General features: G+C 37.5%; 2 protein-coding genes across 2 annotated transcripts in view; both read right to left on the bottom strand.

Annotated features, from left to right (window-relative positions):
• LOC141804002 (integrin alpha-L) overlaps positions 1-9,873 on the bottom strand; it is a 32,837-nt gene extending 22,964 nt beyond the window's left edge. The window contains exons 1-3 of the mRNA XM_074688182.1: positions 9,771-9,873; positions 4,278-4,395; positions 120-211 (exon numbers count right to left, since the gene is read on the bottom strand). Of these exons, the coding sequence (XP_074544283.1) occupies positions 120-211; positions 4,278-4,395; positions 9,771-9,819 (259 nt within the window). The 5' untranslated portion in view covers positions 9,820-9,873. The remainder of the gene's footprint in view (positions 1-119; positions 212-4,277; positions 4,396-9,770) is intronic.
• A 2,961-nt stretch (positions 9,874-12,834) lies between these two features.
• On the bottom strand, positions 12,835-18,005 carry LOC141784746 (nicotinate-nucleotide pyrophosphorylase [carboxylating]-like). The gene is made up of 4 exons (XM_074662594.1): positions 17,753-18,005; positions 14,886-15,196; positions 13,144-13,275; positions 12,835-13,065 (listed from the first exon to the last, which is right to left on the bottom strand). The coding sequence occupies exons 1-4, from the start codon at positions 18,003-18,005 to the stop codon at positions 12,835-12,837; spliced, it is 927 nt and encodes a 308-aa protein (XP_074518695.1).
• Between the last annotated feature and the right edge of the window lie 2,815 nt (positions 18,006-20,820).

Below are 20,820 nucleotides of genomic sequence, written 5' to 3'. Positions count from 1 at the left end.
CAGAGTCATGCACACATTTCTTTCACATTTCTTATTCTGCAATGTAAAAAAAGAAACTCTTATTTCTCTAATAACTGAATTCATGGCGTAATATCACCGTTCAATGGCTTATTATTTACCTTTCGGGTTAAAGCACCGATTGGTTCGGTCATGGCCAGGTTTGCAGACTCCTCCGGTCCCGTTTTGCTGCAAAGGTGCGGTCACGATTATTCTGTGGACGACATTGACATCGTAAGGGACAATGTAAATTTAATTGGTGGTTACTTGAATAGAACCCTCACATGACACATTGGCTACCAGCTACAGATAAAAACAGACTCTTTGACCCTGACAGTGTAAAGCAGGTAAGGCAACCCAGGGCACAGGAGGCTATTTATGTTGGCACACAGAGAACAATTACAACTGAGGTCAAAATAAATAAATAAATAAATAAATAATAAAAATATATTGTATGGTATCCTGTTTAACACTTCACAAGTAAATGAGCACAGTGAAACGAACAAATAACTTGAAATAATAAATTCAAATCATGACCTTACAAATGAGAAAATATGACTTGCAAGTGCATCACCGTGAATCTCTTGGGAGTTCAGTCGGCTAGCTCAAAATCACATCCACTTAGCGGTGTTATCATTGCAAGCAAACCAAGTTCCAGTCATTCTTTCCAACACAGTTGGACAAGGGAGTATACATTTATTTTCAAAGGAGATCAAGAGATATGCACCCTTTGCTGTGAAATTGTGGTATGTAGGACATCAAGTGTGCGGCATCTCTCTGAGACCAAACATGAAAAATACTTCAGAGATAAGACGAAGTCAGAAACAGTGTTAGCAAAATGTGCTTGACAGAGAAGCATGATCAAAGCATTCTGTATTATTAAACACCAGGCAACAGAAGGAAGTTACACCATTTTTCAATGCGTTGTGAAACATAGAAACCATTCGCTGGTAGAGAATACATAAAGAAGGCATTCCTATTGGCTCCACCTTATATTGAATGGACAGCCAAATAAAGAACCAATCTGGGATGGAAGGTAAAATTTTAAAATTGATATTTTGGGATTTTGTGTTTAACACTATCAAGATCGAGATTCTTTGTAAAAAAAAAAAAAAAAAAAGTTTTTTTTCCCCAATTCAATTTCTTCATTTCAGTCTTTGTTTATAAACTGGATTGAAAAAAGTTTCCACTTTTCTCCAACAGAGGGTGAAATGTTTCTCTCTGACTCATGTGATGTACATTATATCGGAAAATATGGCTCCTGATATAGTCTGTAGCCTTTATCATCATTTAAATTTTTACATGGTCTGGTGTTAAAAAAGCAAACTAAAAATCACAAAAGTCATAAATATCAAAGAATGTCGATTTAAATCGAATCGACACCCCAAAAGCTGTATTAAAATTGAACCAGGAATCAATAGCATATTGTCCGTGTCAATGAAATGGCAGAAAACATGTCACAGTGGCTCTCAAAAATGCTCCGGTAATTAGCGCGGCTGTGGATGGACGTCGTCGATGTCCTGCGCTTGCAATGTGGCGAAATACGGCGATGGAAGACAGATGAGGGAGGAACTTTGCTGTGAGTATGTTTAAATACTGCAAAAATACGGTAAAACTAGATTATTTAGAAACAATTCTATAAAAAAGGTAAGTATTGGCACTTTGGGCATGAGTGTTTTAGGGGCCGTTTACAAAGACAACGGTTTTAGGGTGAAACGCAAAAGTTTTGTTGCGTTTCAGCCTTGCGTTTTCATGGAAAAGGCGTTTCAGCCGACCTAAAACGCAAACTTTTGAAAAACGGCCTCTAGAGTGTAATTTTCTGACACTGCAGACACTATTGCCGTGTAAGCAGTGGAAACGCTGACGTCACACTATGCTACCAGCGCATACAACAGTCCAACAGTACTGTTGCTACGATCGTCACAGACTACCGTATTGTGCTTTTGCTGCTGAATCTGCTAACTGTCTTCATACAAAATGAGCATCTGTTGCTCCACTTTTGCACTTAGCATTCACCAATACACCAGATGACCAGCTTTACTCTACTCTACTTCTGTGGATATCTACCAAAAGCGGCTTCTGGACAAGACAGTTATAGCACCACCTACAGGCCTAGCATGCTTACTACAGCGTTTTCACTCCCTCAGCGTTTCCGTGTAAACGCAGATTTTTTCCCACTGCGTTTTAGTGTTTTTCGATGAAACGTTGGAGTGTAAATGGGCCCTTTAAGTGGCACAAGTCATTGAAAAGGTTGCCTACCCCAAATGTAAAGGGTCCCATTTTTGACAGTCAGTGAGCCTACACTGTAAAAGAAAAAATCTATTGTTTTTATGCTAAAAAAATATTGGCAGCTGTGGTTGCCAGGGAAATACCGTAAAATTATGGTAAAAATTTAAACAGCTTTGCAGAAGAACCTGTCAATTTTACAGTTTAAAACTGTTGTTTATTACAAACAAATTAGATTTTAAACCATTAATATCAGCAGTAGTGATGTTACAAGATGTGCCGAGGCTTCGAAGCTTGTATCGAGTAATGGAGGGGGCGTTCCCGTGAAGCGCGTATCGAGGCTTGCTTCATTAGGAGGAGGAGTCAAAAATGATGACGTCTGAAGCCTCGTTGCCTGACTGTACCACGAGACTGCTTCGGAAAGTGGTTCAGAGCTTATCGCGGGGTTTGACAGCAGCATAAGCCCATCAGGCTCCATTCAAAATGTAGGCTTTTGATAGAGAGTTGATCAGTCACTGATAGTGTTGATACTAATGTTGGGAAAGCATTTTTAGTTTGAAAATAGTTTAAAACAGTTGAAGAACCGTTAGTTCAAAATGAAAATGAGTAAAATCTCCCCTGTACTGTATATTATATTATATTGCCCATATATAAGCATATTCAGTGCTCCCTAGTTCCACACTTTCACTGTGCTCTGCCTGTTTGAGCTCATGGAATTTTCCTAAAGCAACCGAAAAGCATTATTACACAACCTGCCATATCATTGATACTACCATTTATGGTAAATTTACACACAGAATATTAAAAAATGCTGTTTCATATGAATATGTGCTCATTTATGTAGAGAATTTATTTGGTTGCACATTTTTTTATTTTCATTTTTGTAATTAACAGTCGTTTCCAAGAGCAAAACAGGCACAGAAGTTCAATGAATCACACATTATGTGGTTAAGCTATAATTGCCTGTGATTATGTGCCTGACCAGCAGGTGGTTTCGTGAGCAACATTGTTTAACTGTAAAATTTCCTTCCAAATTGATACTAAGAACATTTATTTATTTATTTATTTATTTATTTATTTATTTTCTTAAACAATCCCATAAGCTGAAATGTCAAGGGACAGACCCTGTCATTTAAGTATTTCTGGAACACAAAGTAGCTCATGAATGCTGCCCCCTCTCACTAATGGTTGCAATGTTCCTTCTGTTGTTACAATAAACCGTTCTTTGATCAGCACTGTTAACCAAGAATTGTTTGCAATCAAATCTTCTGAGTAAAATAAGATTGAAAAAAGGGGGATTTTGTTGGATTACTTTGACTGTTTAAGTGCATTTTACCATTAGACATTAATGTGTGTTGTGATGAAGTTTTGTAACCCTGAGTGAGGAGGGAACACAGAGAATAAAACCCGTTTTTTTTGTACTGGCATACAAATGTAATTTCAATGCAGACAGATGGAGACATAAGCAGAGGAACTCTTCAGTTTGGTTGACTGAAGCTCCCTGTGGGTTTTGAGATCCTTTGCCAGTCTGCACTGTTTCCTTTAGCTACTGGTAAGCTACTAACCATAAATCTAACGTTTTTTTTGTTCCAGAGAGTAAATTCATAACATCCTGTGTTGTCCTTGTGCTTTCAAAAGCTCACTTCTGTGCCTCAAAAAAAGGTAAATAATAACTTTAACATGATAACTTTTTAAACTGTTGTTACAGGGCTTAGACCGGGTGGAATCAAAAAGTCTGAAAACAAAGACATTAAATTAAAAAGCAAAATAAGTTTCAAGAAGCTCAGTTTCAGAAGCCTACATGCAGGGTGTCACAGTGACCTTTCAGTGCTGCCATATGATGATGAGTCACCGAGTGTTGCACTGTTTGAAGCTATAACACCACGCAGAATTTGACTTCTGGTTGCCCAATCAATCTGCTTTTATCCCACATGTAACATTTAAATCAGATTTAAGCAGAAAACTGCAGGATGAAAATGTATCATTGTTACTGGATGACACATAAGAACCAAAGTGGTACCAAAAAGGGACAAAAGCTTCAGATTTTAACTCACCCTTTGTTTGTGCCAGACTTGAACTGAAGCACTTTGTATCCAAAGAAGTCTGCTCCTTCCCCGACATAGACTTCAGTGTTGTCTGTATCGATGTTAAAAGCCAGGGAGGTGCAGATGGCTGCAGAGAGACGGAGAGAGATCACAAACTCAAAGTTTTCTCTTTACTAATTTCATATTTCAAAAAGAAACAACGTTACTTCAGCCAAAAATACTCAAATCTTAGTTGCTACATTTTTCTTACTCCAAAAAAAAAAAATCCTGAAGTCCTTCTTCTTTCATGCTTCATGCTTAACTCTGGTACATCTCTGCAGTGGACAGTTGATTAAAAGTTATTTTCTCCTAAAGCCAATGGTCTTAATGGTGGAACTACATAGCAACCTCTATAGTGCTCTCTGCTGCCCCTCTCCTCTGAGATTCATTCAGTGGTCAGTTGGTGTAACTGCAAGTTAATTTTCTCTGACTCAAAAATGACCACCAGACAGCCACACTCGTGGACCTCTGCTGGCACATCCTGTTAATCTTACCCAGAGGTAAAAAAGTAACTATAATGATGTACAGTAACTTCTGAGTAATTTTGAACATCTTTATAAAGATAAATTTATGGTTAATCATGTGTCCAATGTAGCAGAAAAAATGCACCAAGTTTATTTCAAAAAATAAAATAAAATGTTAAAATGTGTGAAAAAATTTGTTAAAATGTGTGGAAAGTAACCAAAGAAATAATTATTCATTGACGACCCCCCCCCCCCCCCCCCCCAAAAAAAAGAATAAATAAATAAATAAATAAATAAAAATAAATTAATAAATAAATAAATAAATAAAAATAAATGAATAAATAAATAAATAAATACATAAATGAATAAATAGATAAAATGAAATAAAACAAAACAAAATAATAAAACACAATTTAATTAATTTTTTACATTAATTTCATACAGTTTCATGTTGAGTGCTCAGGCACATGCAGTCCACTGGAGTGAACATGTCTGTAACTTTATGAAAAAATCAAATACTGAAATCAGTTTTTATGGCCTTAGAAGAATGAAAACACACGGAAAAAAACCTTGACACAGGCTTTTATATATCCTGCATCAGAGGGTTGAATTTCACAACTTTTTTTTTAAGGTTGCAAATGCATGTCACATGAATAACAATAAACAAAGCCTCACATCAGCTACAGCAAAACCACAGATAGAGTCAGGGTGTGAAGACAGAAATAAGCAAACGTGAAGTTTATTTGAGCCCTTCAATAAGTCAGTATTCTTAATGGTTCTGACATCTAAAAGTATTTCTTTTGTTACTTTATGTATTCAGGGTGCCATCCTTCAACACACTAGTTAACCCATATTTTGTGTTGACTTTCATATATAAGAAACTGGGACACCTAAATTTGCTGAAAATAATTGTCTCTGCAACACAGTTTTACTCATGATGCTTTAATACTTTATTGAATGTGCAGATGACAGGAGGCATCTCTCGGTTGGTTGATGTGAAGGCGAATGCTGACTGTGTTTGGTTAAAGATGTGCGTGACTGCTAATTTTTTTTTTCTTTTAAGCAGCACTCAGGAAACCAGGACTCTGCTTTTATCCTCACTAAATAGGTTGTGGTTAATGTGTGTTTTCTAACCTTTACCTCTAAACTGGCCAGTATATCCGGATTTAAGTGTCTGTTTAAACGCACACACTACTCTGCTATTAGTACATTGTTAGTATTAACACCATACTTCGAAAAGCAAAGTATTACATTCCTGCTGTGCAAAATTAATGAAACACAGATAACTTATAAAGTCTGTTGAAAACCAAAAGGAGAAACAAACTTGTTTTTGTTCCTTTTTGAAACACATTCTTGTCAGAACTTGCTCAAAATTCAAGTCAATAAACAGCATTTCAATTAAAAGTTAACAGCTAAAAATATGCAACAAAGAGCCCCTAAATCTGGGAGATAAGGAAAGCTGCACAGAAGTCAAGTTAGTGCCAATTCTCAGTACACAGATGCTAACTCTGATGAGTTGTTTCCTTCTTTGTGCAAAGCAGAAAAACAATAACGCATGACCTTTTGTCTAGTTTAACAAGGAGATTTTTTATCTTTATTCAATTGGGATACAAACTCGTTGATATTAAAAAGCTCCTTTTCAAGAGTTTACAACGCAGACATATACAGACCCATACAAAATACATGCCCACAAAGCATTCAGATACAAGGCACAACAGAATAAAAATCACGAGTACAAGAGTCAAGCACCTGGAGCCTGATGTGTCACCTTAAAATCACCCAGTTAGACTGGCTCTTTTAGCCTCAGCTCTTTTTTGTAGTTTGTTCCAGGTAACAGGAACAGACAGTGAGAAAAGATCCTGGGATGGAAGAGAGTTGCTGACCTCTTCTCTCTGATAAAGGTAATATCAAAAACTAAACTGGCCTAAAAGCTTTCTGGCTACAAAGCAACAGAGAACTATCACCAAGCATTGCTGTTCCCCTCACCTCTATGTAGCAGCATCCAGTTCATAGGTCTTGGCTTTGACCCTCAGGTGTATTATTTTGGCTGACCCTCGTAATTTTCAGAGAGTATTGGGAAAAGCCGTGCAACTCTTGAAGATAACAGTAGCATACATTATATATTAACCCCTGCCATTTTCTAATGCAAAAGAAGCTCTATATCTGTGTTTTTCTTTCCCTAAATACAAATTAATTAGTGGATTAGTAAACTAAAAAATAATTACACTGTAGAATAAAATAAAGTAAAAATAAATTATACCAAAATGAAAGAAGCAAATAAGACAGTAATATTAAGACACCTCGAAGAATGTCCAGTATCTCTATATTTTTCATTATTATTATTATTATTATTATTATTATTATTATTATTATTATTATTATTATTAATTAGTTAATTAATTAATGTTTGTTTGTTTGTTTAATAGTAGTCTTAAAATTGATGCCATATTTAGTGAAATGTGTTTCTTTTCCCAAGGAATTTATTATTTTCTAGCTACAGATGTGTCATTAGTGCAATCACCATAGACTGTATAAAACATAGACATAGTCTCACCAACATCATCCGTCTGTTTCTGAAACGGTAAATGAAGCCCATCGGCTATAGCGGCCATATTAGTTGTGGTAGGGCTTCCTGTCGGTCATGTGACCCTGAGCTGTGCCTCTGATTGGGCGAGCTCACAATCTTAATATCCTCTGAACGGCCGAGTTAGAAAAGAATTCACCCCCCATACAGTGGGTGCCGGAAGTGAAATAAGTGACTCAGACAGGAGACATTTTTTTGAGCCAGGCTATAAAAAAGTTCATTTCTGCTTTGAAAGCAGCTTTTTTTGGCTTGGTGTGTTTGTGATTTCAGGTACCCCTTACAAAAAAGAAGCATACTTCAAGTTCATTTTATTAAGTATACTAAAGTAAAGGTAAAGTGTATTTTTCATGTTCAATTTTTACAGCAAGTGTGCTAATATTAATAAACTAGTAGTTTACTTACCAGTTTACTTTTTCAATACTTATTGGGACTAAATTGGCCCATTATAGTTTTAAAAAAGTATACTATAAGTATTTTTTTAGGTTAAAAGAAGTAAACTTTGAGTACACTACTAGTTTGTATTCAAGTTTTATTTTGTACTGCAAGTGTACTACAACAAAACTTACACGTATACTTTAAATTTACTAGTAATATACTTCTAGCACACTTTTCAGTTTATGAAAGTATATTGTGAAGTGTACTGGTGGTACACTTTAAGTCCACTTATTATATGATAGTAGTCTACTTTCAGTTCATAAAAGTATACTAAGAGAATACTAAAAGTATGTTTTACAAGTTAAGAGTGGTAAACTTTGAGTACACAGCTAGGTCATATTTAAGTTTTATTTGGTACTGCAACAATACTACAAGTATTCTGCAAGTATACGACTTATAAACTTCCAAACCACTTTGAAGTCTATGAAAGTGCACTCTTAAGTATACTTCAAGTCTCAATGTTGTAAAAAAAATTCAATACGCTGCTAGTTTAATAGTTTTTAAACTGTAAGTATACTCTAAAGTTCTTCTTCAGTGAACTTAAGATCATACTTATATTTGAGTTTTTATTTAATGTTTTCGAACCTAAAAATAAAAGAATAGAATACCGTAAGCACAGAATAGAATAGGCACAGCTACAACCTAAATTCACTCGAACGTTAGGCATGTAAGTTTGAGTACTTACTATACTTTTCCTTTATACGCCTTGATCAAAAGGTTAAGTATATGCCAAATATACAGACTTTTCCTTATACTTCTCAGTTAAATCCAAGTATACTTAGACTTTCTTTATACTTTGAACTATAGGCTAAGAATACTTAGACTTTTCAATATACTTTTAAGTATAATCTAAGTATGCTTATGCATTACTTTGTTAAGTATACCTGGGATAAGTACATCAAAAGTAAACTGAAAGTGTACTGTCTTGAAAATAAGTATACTAATAGCATACTTTAATAAACTTATTTTTCGTAAGGGACTTCCAGAGCCGGCCTCAAGCAGACACACCAGAAACCGCAGATTTTAGCACTTCAGCATTGTCTCATATTCTTAGACCAGAGGTTGCTGCTTGAGTTTTTATGTGTCTTGCTCAGCATAATTGTTCTGCTTTTTTTTTTTTTTTTTTTTTTTTTTTTTTTTTTTTTTTTTAAATATTGCAAAAACTGGGTCTAGTTTGACTTGTTTTTGAAAAATGTCAGATAAACTTTGGAATAACTTGACCCAGTAGGTGGCAACTCTTGGAAAACTCCACAACAGACGTGTCAGTGAGACTGGAGCCTATCTTCAACAGTCACAGAGTGGGTTTACAGCAGGTTTACAACTCTTAGGAGGGTTTCAGTTTTGATTAAGGAAGCCTGTGTAATCCTGGCCACTTTCGCACACTTTAGCACTCACTAAGTGATCAGAAACCAACAGATAAATTAATCAGTGTTGGTTATGGGAGTCATTTCTACATATTACAACTTCTGTTCCAAAAAAGGAAGTTTGTTTCACCGCTTAGACAACACTTACAAATTCAAAGCTTGTTCCCCATTAAAACGCAGATGCTCTGAGTATTTTGGAAATTCTTTTACTTTTCTATACACTCTGAAATTTTTATTTGACGTTTTTTTTTTGATGAAAACAGTTGCTGTCAGTGATGCATAAGTTTTAAAGTGAAGCTACATAGATTTTCAAGCATTTTGAAGAAGTTTGCGGTTTTTTCAGGTCACGCTGATATAAACTTAGCACATGATCTGATCAATAAATCACAGTTTCCACTTATGCATTAAAAGATAAACGCCAGGTAGTAACATTTTTTTAAATGTGAAACACTTAAGATAAGAGACACAACTCAAGAGACACAACTTTCAATCCCTCAAGGCTGAAGTATTTCTGTCCTTTTTGTCTGTCCACAAAAAGCCTTCTATCACACATACTTTGAGAATAATTTCTTGTACTTAACTCTAAATTACATATATAGTCATAAATAGTACTTACCAAAAGCTACTAAGTAGCCGAGCAGGAAGATGAGACCCTGCCCATGCATCTTTCACATCTCTCTTTTCTAGACTGACTCCTCTGTGACTTGTCTGAGCAAAATTTCCTGTGTGCATTTTCACATGGGGCGTTTCCTTAGCAGGTGGTTGTGACAGTCTGCTCACATCCCCCTGGTGCCTCTTCTTTTCAAAGCATTATGTTTTTGCTCTTCTTGAACAATGGTTTTGATACATGATGAGACAGAATGAAAGAGGTTGGGGCTATTGAAATCCAGACATAGAGTCAGAACTGAGCTGTTTATTAGCACGAGTCTCAATTAACAAACACTTAAAGATTCCAGTTTGTAAAGATTTTTTTGGTTACTTCCTCAACTGAATAAAATAAGGTTAGTAAAGTTCATGTATTAAATCATAGATAGTTTTTTTTTTTTTTTAAATTCTGTTTGCCAATCTATACATAACTCTTACTGCACACAAAGCACAAAAAGTGGATGGATTGTGCTCTCTTAAACCTGGCAATACTAAAAGGAGGAAACTGAAGTGAATCTTGTGAGGAACTTGTGAGAGTCTTACATAAATAATTTACTTCCCCCTATTCACTGTAAAACAAAAAAGAGAGAGAATTTCCAATTAGTTGAAATTATGTTATTAAAATAAATCATACTCAATATTTTGAGTTAAGTTTTCTAGTTTATTTTTGTTTATCATATCAACTTAAAATTCTGCATTGTTATAAGTGAAAAAGGAAAAAAATGGACCAACTTAATTGAATTGCTATATTTGGTAACACCTAACTGAATGAAGTTCTTTAAAATGAAGTTAATAAGTTCCATTAACACAACTTAATTGATCAAATGTCCTTAATATTTTAAGTCTTCTCAAATAAACATTTTGAATCAATCCAACTAAAAGTTTTCAGTTGTTTCCACCCAATAATTTGTTACCGTCTGGTAACCGTCTACCGTATTTATTTGTCACCATCAGGCAGGTGGTACAGGTCTATCACCACAAGGACAAACCGGTTTAGAGACAGTTTCTACCCAACAGCAGTAAGGTTCATGAACAAAGTCTGAACTCAATACCTCATTTGTCGTCATATAATTACAATATAACAATTACCTCCATGTCATTAATTTGCACTGACTGAAGGGCTTTTGCAATTTTGTTGCACTTGTTGCAATGACAAATAAAGTTCTATTCTATTCTATAATCTGCAAAACTCACGAGGAAAAACACCTGGGTGAGGTGGGAACGCTGTGGATATGAGACCCCACTGCATATTAAGATACTACACTGGGGCAGTGTGTCTGTGCTCCATAGCATGGACCAGCTGTCTGCCTGTGCTCCACAGTATGGGCTGCCTGGCTGCCTGTGCTCCACAGCAGTGAGGGCTCCAATTAAAATCGTCTCTCTGTGATGGTTATTTAAATATAACCCCCCCCCCCCAAAAAAAAAAAACAGTTTATACTTGAAAACTTGAAAATAGGTCGATATAGCATTGCAAAAAGAAAAATCATTAGTTACATGGCTCATACCACAGGGCATATACTGCAAGTCTGTGCCATGTGGAACACAGAAAGCCTATGCTCTTGGCAGGTTAACATCTTAATGTACAGCAGGGTCTAATATCCACTGCATTCCCTCTTCACTCACGGTTTGAAATGACTCAATTCAATAGGCTGTAAAGTAAACTTTACAAGTAGACATAAAGTAAACTAAACTTAAGACTATTAGTTATATTTACCTACCTTTCTTTTTTGTGTAATTTGTTTCCTATGTTCTTTTAAGTAAGCTCAACTTGTCACATTTTTACAGTGCAATAAAGTATAAAAACACCTAGTCAGATTTTACTTTAAAGTTTGGCAAATTATTGAGTTGAAACGACTGAAAATCTTAATTTGGACTGATGCAAAATGTTGATTATTACCTGTTAATTAACAATTTAATTATAATAATTAATTATTTAATTATTAACTTAATCTGACTTAATCAATTGTGTTAACTGAACTTATTAACTTCATTTTAAAGAACTTAATTTATTTAGGTGTGACCAATTGAAGCAATAATTTAAGTTGGTCCAACTGTTTCCTTTTTCAGTGTTGACTAAATGCTACATTTAGCTTTATGTCTGCAACTCAAACACTTAAAAATTTATTCCAGGATAAATGCCTTCATTTATACCCCTAATATATTTTATAGTCTTTAATAGTCAGGGGACACTTTTTTGTTTTTAAATATCTTGAAATGAAACATTTCTCTGGACTTGTCGGGTGAATTTGGCTCATGTTCTAAAGTCTTTTAAGTCTTTGCTGTGTAGATGCAGAATGAAGCTGATTGATCAGTTATGAAGCTTTCACTGGCTGTATGGTGACCATTGATAATGAACTTTAAATACCAGAAAGGTCACTCCGGTAAATGATTTTTGGGCATTAAAAATCATCCACTTCAGTGTAGAGACTTAACAGGAGGAGACATTTTCAGCTCTTATTAAAACTCTCAAATTATGAATGAAAGTTCTGAAATGAGATGGTAAAATAACAGGCAAGTGTCACCAATCAGGATACAGGTTTATATTTACAGCTCCTATTTGTTTTTCTATAGCATGAATCTGAAAATTGTATGACACAGATAAGTTAAATATGAATCTCACAAGCAATCCTTGTTAGAGTCTCCAGATTGGGTCACTGAAAATACAATGCCTGAATTGAATTCATGTTAACAGACACCTACGGTACTCTAACAAAGGAGCTGTGTACAATTTCTTTAGGAAACATATAAATAATTGGCCACTTGGTGTAGATGTTATAAAATAAACCTTTTTTTGTCATTTTGTTTGTTATTTTTGTGAGTTTTAATTTATGACTACTTGTGACTGTGGTTCCTCCTTCCTCTCTCAGTGGGTTTTTCTTTTTTTCAGCAAACACATGACATAGTCGTTTGGCCTACATGGAGCCTAGTATCTATTCTTCTTGATCCTTATCAAATAACTGAAGACAGGATGTGAAATATTTCTCAATCTTTAGCAGCAGTTGAGAAATGTGATCACAGTTCCACTTATAAATAAGTCAAGACTTAGTATTGTTTTCACAGTTTTCAGCCTGAACGAGGACAGCAGGCTTTTTAACTTTTAGAGAAAAGTCCACGACTGGACACCCTTGTGTTATACAACCAAGGGAAATAATGTCCACAAAGGGGGAGAAATACGAAGCCAGGTTTTCAGGGGTCACCCCTCCGCTTGCTTCAATTTGTAAAGATGGAAACTCCTCCTTCAGTGCTTGAGCTGCAACGTGGAGCTCCTGTATGGTGTGAGAGAAAGGAGGATGAAGCAGAGCTAATAAAAATGACACATTTTGCAGATATTTACTCTTCTCTACCTGAGGTTTGAAGTTGTCCAGCATGATGATGTCTGCTCCTGCTCCAGCCGCCTCTCTGCCCTCCTCTGCAGAGCGACACTCTACCTCGATCTTACTGCTGAAGCCACATACTGAGCGAGCAGCTTCCACCGCCTGAGGGACAAACAGTGTTGTTTCTAAGTGCTGAGCTTGTTGTGAGTTTGCATGAACCCATGACAGGTGCTTATCTTTTGCTGGAGTCAGTTTGTTAAAGCTCCTGCCCTGCATTTGTATCAGTTTGGAGAAAAAAAAACTTTAACTGTAACATAATACAACCCTATGGATGATAATCACATTGTAAAGACTCAGTATTTATGATCTTTGACCTCCCCAAGGAGAGCCACAGGGGTATAAAAAGATGTTGAATATGTTGTGTTAAGTAAAGCTTGTGTGAAGAGATTTAATTTGGGGCTAAAAGGGTCTAAAACTCACACCAGTGACTCTGCATGGTCTCTTAAGGGAGATGAGACTGAGAACAGAGTTGATCATTTCTGTATTGCTATCTATAGTGTTGAAACTGCCAGTCCGGAAAAAGACAAACATGCATGCATGACTAAATCAGGAAAGAGATATGATTTACACTTTACCCAAGGTGTTGGGTGCAAAACCTCAAGTTCCTTACAGAGAATCATCCTCAAGCTCAACATCTGGATGATGATACCAACTTTATCACTCTTCCAAAAGGCCGACAAGAGGACACTTTACTCTCTCAGTCTTAAAGTTCTTAAAAGAAGTCTGTGAAAACGACCCGACGACTCCCTGATTTCTTCAAAGCAAATACATTCTACATTAAATATGTGCTCAACTAGTTTCAATTCTTGAATCATTTCCTCATCCTAAACAGCGTATTGTTCTTTTTTCTTTTTTTTTTACAGACCAGTTAGGAATACTTTCTGTACAAGTAGTGTAGCGATAGACCATATGGATTTTTCCGGGCCGATACCGATACCGATTATTTGTAGTCAAGGAGGCCAATAACCGATATTTGAAGCCAATATTAATTTTAAATGAAAGTGCAAATATTGGTGTCAAAATGTTGAACAATACAAACTCCAACACTTAACTTCATACAAAAACCTTAAAGCATTAGCTTATTAAACAGCCCCCAGGCTCAGCTGCATGTTTTATAAAGTTAAATGAAAACTTTAAAAATTAAATAGCTCAAGTTTTCTAAAGTAAATAAAGTTTTCCAAAATTTCAGTGTAACTGCAATAACTGTAATAACTGCTGATTGGCTGTTACCCAAGCCATGGCTCTGCTTGTAACCAATCAGATGTTACTGTGGGTGGGACAGTGCTGGGGACTGATTTGTGACTGCAGACAGCAGAGCGGCTGCATCAGAGCCACAACACAGTTTTAAATTTGTTTCTTATAGGCCGTTGGATTTTAAAAAAGGCTGATGCCGGTATGCCTCAAAATGCCAAATATGATGGTGATCGGCTCGGCTGATAATCGGTCTATCCCTAAAGGAGAGTATGCTTTATGGTTTATCCACCTTATGAGTCAAAGTACCAGCTGAAGCAACCTGAACAATGTGCTGGTTGGCATTTGGTCTGTTTTTAAAATCATAAATTTGCCCTTTTAAGGACCAATTGGTGACATCACAGTTTGAGAGAATCCTGGGAAGCTCTTGTCCAGTTCTCGTTTCACCTTTTAAAACAGCCAAACTATGAGACAATCAAATGTAAGAGCTCTTTTTACTACACTTTTGTGGCATCACCCACCTGTGTAATACTCCCTGATGCCCAGATATGGTTGTCCTTCAGCATCACCATCCCGCTCAGGTCCTGTCTGTGCATGGACACCCTGCCAACCAACATGGCGTATTTCTCCACCAGACGGAAACCGGGGGTGGTCTTACGGGTGCCAGCCACTTCTCCATGCCAGCCAGCTTCTGTCGCCATCGCTCGAAGCTGAGAGCAACGAGTGGCGATCCCTGAGGCCCGGGCCAGGCAGTTTAGAGCCGGCCTTTCCCCCAGGAGGAGGCACCTTGCTGGACCTTTTACCACAGCAGTTAGGGTGATGGCATCTGAGCCTGAGAAAGAAATCAGGAGACTGACATCAAGTTTAACCCAGCAAACAGCTCATGACAGCGTATACTTAAAGAGGGGGAATCATGCTTTTCCATAATTCAAACATGGATGGTAAGAAAGTACGATTATTAAAACTATACATCTTCACACATACTGTAGAAATATCTGAATCAGTGAACAGTTTAAAACTGTCTGTTTTTAACACAAAGCTAGATCTTTAGGAGACTTGCTGAAATGATTGTCACATAAGGATAACCTCAAGGCCATATTCAGAGGTGTCATGTAACAACGTAAAAATACTTTGTTTACCATAAGTAAAACTTTAGGGTATCTATTCTTCACTTGAGTAACTACTTTTTGGCTGACTTTTTACTTCTACTCCTTATATTATCTAGCAAACATCTGTACTTTCTACACCGCACATTTTAAACATAGCCTCGCTACTCCTGTTTCATTCCAGCTTGTCATCGTTCAAAAAGACACACCAAATAAAGTAAAAGCCTATCCTTAAATCACTGAAATTGCACCATCTGGAAAGAGTGACTTTGTTCGTGGATGGATGAGATGTATAAATGTAAAACCATTCCAACACTCTATTGGTTTGTATGTGATCTATCACATCTGTACATGACACAGATCACACCGCACTTCAGGAGGAACATATCAGATGTATATAGCATAGCATGAAGATGTCCATGGCAGAGACTCAGGAGTGGGATGAACTACATGAACTATATGAGCTATAGGCCCCTGTGGCACAGCCTTAGCTTTTGGCCTTAATGCCATTTTTTCCCTTTAAGTTACTTTTGCTTTTATACTTAAAGTAGTTTTGAAACCAGTATTTCTACACTTTTGAGTACAAAGTTTGAGTTGATACTTCTACTTCCACAAAAGTCTTTTTAAACCCTAGTATCTATACTTGTACTTTAATCAATCAATCAATCTGTCTTTATCTGAATAGCGCCAAATCATAACAAACGTTATCTCAAGACACTTTCCAAAAACATTTAGGCATTAATACAGGTCTAGACTCGTTAATGTTAATAAATTTACTTGAGTATTGAATGTGAATACTTTTGACACCTCTGGCTGTATTATGTTTTCAGAAGGAACGTGACGCACGGAATTGAGATACCTGGAGTCAGTGTAAGAGAACGCAAGTGGCTTTTATACTTTTCAACACTCCAAGTGGAGTACATTCCCAACCTGCAGGGGGCAGTGTATCACAAATCCATGTCTACTACTACAACTATGTCTAAAGCCGCATTTCCACCAAGCAGTCCGGTTTGGTTCAGTACGGTTTGGCACGGTTTGGTACAATTAAGCCTGATCTGGTTTGCATTTCCACAGCAAACTGTGCCTCCTTCTGGTAGGTTTTCTTCGCAAAGTCGTCCAGATATTTAAACATGGCGGGGATTTGTGTCGTTCTTTATTACTGCTGGCATACGGGAAGTGACGATTCTAACGACCAATCAGCATTCTGCAATGTCGTAGCTCCGCCTTTTGAGAGCGGATCGGTTCAGTCTGGGACCCGTACAAAAAGGTCCCAAAAAGTGGGAGGGCTCGACTCGGTTATTTAGGGATCTGTCCCGGGATAAGTCAGTGGAAACGCCTCAAAAAGCGCAGCATACTGAGATGAACCAAACCGGACTGCTTGGTGGACACGCTGCTTAATACTCAACTGGAGGAGAAGACATTGTTTACACTGTTGTGTGCATTTTGTTTTGTTTTGCCAATTACTCTTCTCTGCCAAGTTTGGTCACAATTTCATGGCAGGAATTGTTCATCACACAGTTGTCATGGTGATATCTGTGTAATGGATATTGTAGATGCCAATGTTTTTTGTACTTCAGACACCAGCAGGACCTGTTCTTCTGCTCGTTTCTGTGCATAAGTTAGAAATTTTCAGCGGAAATTTTTGGCGTGAAAAGGACTGCACAAGGGGATGAGGCTGCTAAGATATCATAATTCGTCTGCACAAAGCCACTTAGGCCACACAGACCTCACTGATGTGTTGAGCATGAACCAAGCTTAACTGGTTGGTAGGCCTCAAACACCTGGCTGCCACTCTGCAAGCTGGCCAATCAGAGGGAAGGGGGTTTCTGGAGCGAGGAATCTTAACCTTTTGGCTCTGGATGAGTTGGCGCCAACACATTTGCAGACAAAGTCCAGGCAGACATTTTGATGCTCAGGTGTTAAAGGGTTAAAGAGACATCAGCTAAAACAAAGTGTTTCAGACAGAGACTTAAATAATGGCTTTCTAAAACACCAGTGTGAGAAAAGAAAGAAGAATTTAAGTTGTACATCATGTAATGCTACTACAGTATCAACAGAGGGTCAGTATGAAACATAAAAAAGCACAATACCCCATATTGAGAGACTCCTATATGATTAACAATTCCCCTTCATTCTTCTTTTTAAAAATGCTCACATAAAAAAATGTATCTATAATTTATTATTAAGGTTATTGAGATAATACTTTCTAGTTTCATTTCCTATCTTTTAAAAATATTACTATACATGGTAATGTTTATTATCATGCAGAGTATCCTGCCTACCAATCTCAGCTCCCTCCTCATGAATCCAGTCCACGGTACAGCCAAGCTCGTTGAACACTGCTGTGAAGAAGGGGCTCCCTGCCAAGACACTGTGTGGTGTTTTACACAGCAGCCTGGCCTCCACCTCCCGTGACCCCACACACACACCTGCCGGGTCAAAGTTTGGTGTGTCCTCTGCCAGCCACTCTCGTGCCAGTCGGGTCAGAGTGTGAGGAGGAATGGAGTGAGCTGCTAAGTGGCAAGGCGAGGACATCCTGGGAGGTATGAGAGAATGGTCTTAACTCTTTTTGATAAATCAATGTCCAGTTGAGCTGAAAGCATAAAAAGGCAAATAACTGTCAAAGAGGGGGCAAATTACACAACAACCAGAATAGAAAGTATTCTGAAAGACTCTGTTCTCTAGAATAAAGAAAAAAAAAACATAGTAGTGTTTAGTAACAAAGCCTGATTAACATGGTTCAGAAAAAGGGAAAAAGCTCTAGATTAATGCTCCAGTAGACCAAGGGTTCCAAAACTTTTAGCCTCAGACCCCAAAATAGTGGTACCAGAGACCAGCAACCCCCATGCCATGGGAATACACTAATAGGCCAGTCACAAAAGCAAAACAAGACAAAGAACAGTACTTACGAACAATACAGAGACAAGACTATTAATTTGCAAATCTTAATCTGTGTCCAAAATTTATTGTTGTTGTCCTGGCCAAGTCAATTTGGGAATATTGTACCAACAAAGAAAAGTGAAAAATAGATCAAATGATGATTAAATATTTTATTTAAAAGTTTGATCCATATTTTTGTTTATATTTCTACAATAATGGATGGAATTTGCAAAAAGCTCTTTTCTTTCATGTGCGGTTGGCTTCGCACATTTCTACGTGGCCAACCGAGCATCAGTATATGCAGCAGACAGGGGTGTCTTGGGGACCATGGATATATGAGTATAGTATATATACAATATATATAAATATGTGTGTGTGTGTGTGTGTGTGTGTGTGTGTGTGTGTGTGTGTGTGTGTGTGTGTGTGTGTGTGTGTGTTTGTGTGTGTGTGTGTGTGTGTGTGTGTGTGTGTATGTGTGTGTGTGTGTGTGTGTGTGTGTGTGTGTGTGTGTGTGTATGTGTGTGTGTGTGTGTGTGTGTGTGTGTGTGTGTGTGTGTGTGTGTGTGTGTGTGTTTGTGTATATCCATACATATATAAAAAATATACTTATACATATACATCCCAGCCCCCACCTTGTGTCACAAGCCTGTCAAGAGGCGTTTGTTATTACCAACTTACACATCACAAAGACATTGCATTGTTTCTTTTTGTTTAAGTTCTCATTTCACATCTTTTTCACACTGATCATTTAAATGGTAGTCCTCCATAAACAAAAAACGAATGTGTTTAAATCACCGGGTTAGCAAAGTAAATTAGCACTGCATAGTAAATAACAACTAGACAATCAGCATGATCATCACAACAAGACAGTACTGTGCTCATAAGGGCGTAGTTTTGATCCAGATCAGAATAGAAAAAGAGAAATAAGACATAAACCTACTTTCACTGCTGGTTCTGCTTTCCCAGACTCCAGAGTTGTAGCACTGAAAACACAGAGCCACAGGATAGATGTGATGTGGAATTTGCCCCCTGTCCATGTTGGAATGTTTACAAGCTATGTGAGCCATAGCATTCCTAGCTTGGTATTGATTGTTTTGACTAAGGCTGCAGCACGGACCAGAGAGTGTCTACTGATCAGAGACAAAAGGTAAAATTAGAAGTTTAGAGTAAATGCAACAGAGCAGATCAGCTGAGGTTCATCCTCACCCTCTGTCATTTTTCTCTCACTTTGTGCTCTGAGGGTGTGGAGGCCAGCAGCACCTAAGTGTGCTCACTGTGCATGGAGAAGTTACTACTGCATTCATCACTGTGAAAAACAAATACAACCCAACCTACAGCAGATAAGATTATCATCAGGAAAAAATTTCAATGTCAAACTGCTGAGACACTGCATGACTTAATCAGCGGTGGTACAGACAGGAGCTGTAAAGTCGTTCAACTTGCTCCTTCCTGACACTTTGAGGCCAAAAGAACCAGTGCAGTGGCTTTGTGTCACCTCTGAGTGGCCCTGAAATTTGGATGCATGCTTGTTCCAACTAATTTAAAATAATTCATAAACTACTTTAACTGAACAATGTTTCACACTCCAGTAAATGCCATCATATTCAATTGTTTTTGGTGAAGAATTGGGATAAATGGAGAGCCACTGCCTCCCTCAAGGCTCTTACGAACCATCAAGTGATGCTTGCACGTCATGAGTGCTGCTTTTAGACTCACTGCTTTTAGTGCATTCTGATGGTGCAATAGCTTGTTTAACCTTTGACCTCAGCTTCTTCAAAAGCTGCTCAGTATCTACACTGCAACAACATTTAAGCTATTTGAAATGACTCATCAGTCAGTGACAGTCATTGTTTCCTGACTTATCTTCATAACGTTCAGAATTTTCATGGTTATGCCTTCTTGGAAAATGTTATCGATAGTCAACTGAATAGTTTTGGAGCAGATGTAGTGGTGCTGCAGTCAGCCTAAATAAGCCTCTCATCCTGGCTTTGCCCTCTGTGTTCTCTTACTAAGCGTTTTTCTATTTAATGTTCTCTATATTTGCATTCGATGATGGGCGGTGAGTTGTTGGTAGATCTGGGAGCTTGGGTTTACCATCACTCTGAAGTCATATGGGCCAAACTTAACCAGAGGAAGGGAGGCAACCACACAACTGCACTCATGTGTTTGTTCCTGTTCCCTACCATCTGTGTACAGGCCACTGTCATTGCCCAGAACTCATAGTGAGCCTGGTATTTTAAAGATGCTGCAGTTGTTTGTGTTGGGGTTGCCTATTTGGTTAAGTACAATGCAACTGAGAAAAAGCACCTGGATTGGGGGGTGGGGGGCTGGAAGGGGTCCTAACTGAGCATTTATCATTTTCATTATGCATACGCCTACGACCATGAGCCCCATCCCCTTTGTATCCTTTCTTATAATGAAATATGCCTGAATTCTGAATGAATAACTACATTTTTGCTACAACTTGGCC

Source organism: Halichoeres trimaculatus, unplaced genomic scaffold, assembly GCF_033239565.1.
Source record: "Halichoeres trimaculatus isolate MK-OKI-2021-1 unplaced genomic scaffold, fHalTri1.1 fHalTri1_scaffold_2, whole genome shotgun sequence".
In the NCBI taxonomy this organism is placed as follows: Eukaryota; Metazoa; Chordata; class Actinopteri; order Labriformes; family Labridae; genus Halichoeres; species Halichoeres trimaculatus.
This window is presented reverse-complemented; position numbering and strand designations above follow the sequence as displayed.

Excerpts from the sequence above, each read along its gene's own strand:
- LOC141784746 (XM_074662594.1), bottom strand. The coding sequence starts at position 18,005 with ATGTCCTCGCCTTGCCACTTAGCAGCTCACTCCATTCCTCCTCACACT. Across the intron at positions 13,276-14,885 it reads CATCAGGGAGTATTACACAG|GCGGTGGAAGCTGCTCGCTC; the intron begins GTGGGTGATGCC and ends TTTGTCCCTCAG. Across the intron at positions 13,066-13,143 it reads TGGACAACTTCAAACCTCAG|GAGCTCCACGTTGCAGCTCA; the intron begins GTAGAGAAGAGT and ends CACACCATACAG.